The sequence below is a fragment of the Triticum aestivum genome, chromosome 7B, assembly GCF_018294505.1.
Source record: "Triticum aestivum cultivar Chinese Spring chromosome 7B, IWGSC CS RefSeq v2.1, whole genome shotgun sequence".
Classification (NCBI taxonomy): Eukaryota; Viridiplantae; Streptophyta; class Magnoliopsida; order Poales; family Poaceae; genus Triticum; species Triticum aestivum.
In genome coordinates, this window is record NC_057813.1 from 474,216,006 (window position 1) to 474,220,332 (window position 4,327).

Consider the following 4,327-nt stretch of genomic DNA (forward strand, 5'->3'; position numbering starts at 1 on the left):
TTATAAGAAAGGCGTGCGGCAACAGAATACATGGGACCTTCCCTAGAGAAACACAAACTGCTGAGAAATACTCAGCCAACACACAAAATGCACGAATCTTGGTGCACATGGACCTCGGGCCATGGACACGACCAAGACATTGTTAAATCTCAGTCGACCTGAGATTTAGCAAACCGTTGTTTTATGAATCCAATTTTAGTGATCGTCTCATGTACTACGAAGAACTGCTATCCATATCATCAAGAGTTCAGACTAAAGCAACATCAAAATGATTTATCCAGAAACGAGGCAATACAGCTAGCGTACAAATAAGAGCAAATAATAGAGTCTTCTTCCTGACCAATCATCACCCTAGATACTAAAATATGATGCTTTGACAGACACAATGCGGATTAACTTAGCTATTCATCGATGTTAAACTTAATCAGACATAGCTTCACACATTATCCTCATCCCCATCAGGAGCTCCCATGGCGTCGTGCTCCTGTTCACCAACCGCGGATGACATCATGGATAGCTGCTGCTTCTTGTGAGGATATGCCTCTAGCTGGGTTCCTGGCCTCTTTGGGCATTCCTTTTCACCTGCGCCAGCATATATATATATGTTGCCAATCTATCAATCAAGTCCAACAGAATTACAATAAAACAACAATTGCACCAATTAGCAAAGCATATTCCTTTATTATCTTGTACTGGCACGAGTCGATCGCAATAGATGCTTCATGTTCTCATCGCATGTTTGCATCGCAGGGGCGGGCAATGGTAGAACTACATCTAGCACAAAAGAATTATACCTAGCAGCAAGTATAATAGTAGCCTATAAGCCCATTCACATGGTGCAGCATTTGCTCCCAAAAAAAACAAGGTGGAGCATTGGGACTGCCCTAATTATCTTGGTTTGTGCATTACAGGTGTACTCCCTCCGACGGAATTACTTGACGCTCAAACAGATGTATCTAGCACTAAAATACATCTAGATACATCAGTTTATGCAACAAGTAATTCCGGACCAAGGAAGTAGTTAATTAGCTGCACAACACAAAATTAAGAGGATTTGGCAGGCTATATTAATTAATTACGCTGGTTACCTGAAGCTGCAGCTGTCATATTGAGATGGCTGGAGATGGTGCTGTAGAATAGTCTTGTGCATCTTCCGACCTGAAGAAGATTGACTCCTTTCAGCTTCTTCATCTCCATGTCGACAGCAATCGACCAAACTTCACTGTCCGCCATATGGTGTTTGGCCAAGAAACAGATGATGTTGTTTTCGTGTAAGCTCAACATGGGCATATCCACTAAGAGGTTAGCAAATTTCGTCTCGGCCAATTCCGAAACCTCAGGCAGCAGCCCGTCAGTGCTGACACCATCGGCCACCAAGAGTTCATGATCATAGAGCACGAAGCCCTGCTGCCAGCCCTTCTCCTGTTGGCGCCAAGGACTCGTAGCCGTAGTGGTCATAGTCCAGGTGGAAGCGCGCCAACCCGGAGAGGAGGGACAAACCACCTCAACGAACCTGATGCGAATTGTGTCGCTGGACATGTCGAAGGCGATGTCTCGAGGTTGCAACCGGTAGTTCATGTCTGACCGGCAGAGCTCTGCAGATGGCAGACGTAGATAGCACAGCTCAGCGTGTTCACCACTGTCAAGGACGTTGCAGAAGAGGATGCCATTCCACAAGTTGACGAACGCCATGACACCGCCATCACCGACAGCGATCGCCTTGCCCGGCATGTAGTCGCCAAGGTCAGTGGCTCCATCTGCCATTGACAAGACTGGTTTCTTGATGGTCCAGGCTCGCGTCTCGGAGCTGAAGATGTAGAGCAGGAACTCTCCATTCTCCTCCATGGCTAGTGCAGCGACGTGGTAGCCTCCGCCATGAGAAACGAGGCCCACCGCACAGCATTCGTTGACCAAGCGCATGCTGTTGGTTGCTGGATCTGATAGAGCTCCGGACGGCCATCACCGCCGTGATCTCGGCCGGTATGGTAGATGTAGTATTCGGAGAACGGCCATTTCTTGAAGCGTACGGCCATGGAGAGAAGGACGAAGCCGCCGTGGGTGGAGAGGACGAGAGGCTCCTCGGTGAAGCGGGTGCCGGTGGCCCAGGCAAGCACGTAGGAGACGCGAGGCGGGCGGGCGACGAACAAGGTGGTCTGGATGACCATGGGGCGCTGTTCATCGTCCGGGTCGGTGGTGCTGGAGATGGCCGTGGTGTCGTTTATCCTCTCGCCGAAGAAAGGCTTGCTGTCAAGAAGGCAGCTCTGGGGGAGGTCAGCGGCGGCGCCGGCGTCGACGTCCGGCGGAGCCAGCGAACCTAACGAAATCCCCGCCATAGGAGCATGGTATGGATCCATCCTAGCTAGCTTTGTCTGGATTGGAACGGATTGGATTTTCTCGGATGGATCTTGACGACGCCGGCAAGATCAATTGGAGATGGATGAGGAACAAGATGTGGATTTGTGGGTGGAGTTGGAAAGGGGAACAATGGGCGGCGGCGGGTCACGACCCTTGTTCTAGGTTAGGGTTATGCAATCTCAGGCTCGGCTGGGCCGCTCTCGTCTGCCGCACAAATAATGTCTTTCTATATGGGGCTTTTCTCTGATGTGTGTGGTCTTTGGGCTGGGCCGGTCTCATCTACTAGTGTTTCTCAAAAATAAAAAAATCACGCACGTGCGTTGCTGCGCGGGACCGACGAGAGCTCTGTAAACCGGTGCAAAAAAGGAGAGCTGACAAGGATTCGAAACCGCACCGCGGGCTTGACTGAAACCCGAGCTAGCCACCCTGCCAACTTCCCTTTTGCGTTCACTTATAGCTTCTGCCATCTTTTATTCTTTCTTTTATAATTTTATTTTTATTTTTCCTTTCTCTTCTTTGCTTTTTATTTCTTCGTTCTTCTTTTTATTTATTCTTTATTCGTTTTCTTTCTTCTTTTATTTTTCCTTTTTCTTTCAATAATTCGATATAAAATGTTCACCGGATTTTATGAATGTTTTTTGAAATTCGATGAACTATTTTTAGAAAGGTGAACTTTTTTTCAAATTGGATGAACTTTTTTTGTTGATGAATGTTTTTCTAATTCAATGAAAATTGTTTTTCTAATTTGATGAACTTTTTTGAATTTGATGAATTTTCTTTGAAGTCGATGAACTATTTAAAAATTCAGGGGACTTTTTCCAATTCTGATGAACTTTTTTTCAAATTTGACGAACTTTGTTTAAATTTGTGAAACTTCTTCAAAACCGATGAATAGTTTTTCAAAACCGGCGAACTGTATTTCAAATTTGATGAATTATTTTTCAAAACCGATGAACTTTTTCAATTTAGATGAACTTTTTTTAAATGGATTTTTTTAAATTCGTGAACTAATTTTGAGGTCTGTGAACTTTAATTCATGATATTGTTTTTTCAAATTCGGTGAACATTTTAAACTTTGATGAACTTTTTTTCAGTTCTCTTGAACTATGTTGTATTTCGTGAACTTTTTCCAAATTTTCATGAACTTTTTCCAAATTTTCATGAACTTTTTCAAATCCGTGAACTTTTTAAATTTTCATGAACTTTCAAATCCGTGAACTTTTTTCATTTTCCGTGAAACTTTTTTTATTACATGAACTTTTTTAAAACAAATTCGTGAGACCTCTTTTTATTGTTCGTCAGCTCTTGTCTTTTTTGCGGTACTTTCTGTCAGTAGAACCTTGTAGCTCAACTGGTTAGCCTGAGCGAGCGGCAGTTTAGCTTCGCGAGTTCGAATCCTCGCTGTAGAAACGTTTTTCAGTTTAGAGTTTTTTACGCTGGCGCTGCGTGATACTGGGCCGGCCCATGAGGGAGCTGCAGAGGGCGCCGATTCAGTTCAGCGGCGCTGAAGGCGCCCTATAGGGGCTGAGCCGCTACTGCGGCGAATTGTCGAGCGGACGAACATGCGCGTCTCCAGCTGGGCCGGCCCATTCGCGCAACGCCGGAGCTAAATGTAAAGGAGACCCGAACATTTTCTAAAATTCCTAACGCGAAAATTATTTTGAAAAGGTATTTCTTAGAAAGCGAACACTTTCCAAATTTTAGAAGAAAAACTAAAAGGCATGAAGAAATTTTTGATAAACCGAACACTTTTTAAAATCCCGAACATTTTTTGAATTTAGGGAACAAAATTTTGAAATCGAGAACAAAATTTGAACATGAACATTTTTTAAAGCACGAACATTTTTTTAATCTTGAGAACAAAATTTGATGATGAACATTTTTTAAAGCACGAACATTTTTTTAATCTTGAGAACAAATTTTGAAACAGAGAACAAATTTGTAAGCACAGAAATTTGAGAACAAAATTTGA

At 43.8% G+C, this 4,327-nt stretch overlaps 1 protein-coding gene across 1 annotated transcript; it reads right to left on the reverse strand.

Annotated features, from left to right (window-relative positions):
* Window positions 1–215: 215 nt before the first annotated feature.
* LOC123160045 (uncharacterized) lies at window positions 216–2,561 on the reverse strand. Its single transcript, XM_044577869.1, has 2 exons — window positions 1,089–2,561; window positions 216–582 (listed from the first exon to the last, which is right to left on the reverse strand). Exons 1-2 carry the CDS (start codon window positions 1,918–1,920, stop codon window positions 437–439), a joined length of 978 nt encoding a protein of 325 aa, XP_044433804.1. The 5' UTR covers window positions 1,921–2,561; the 3' UTR covers window positions 216–436.
* Between the last annotated feature and the right edge of the window lie 1,766 nt (window positions 2,562–4,327).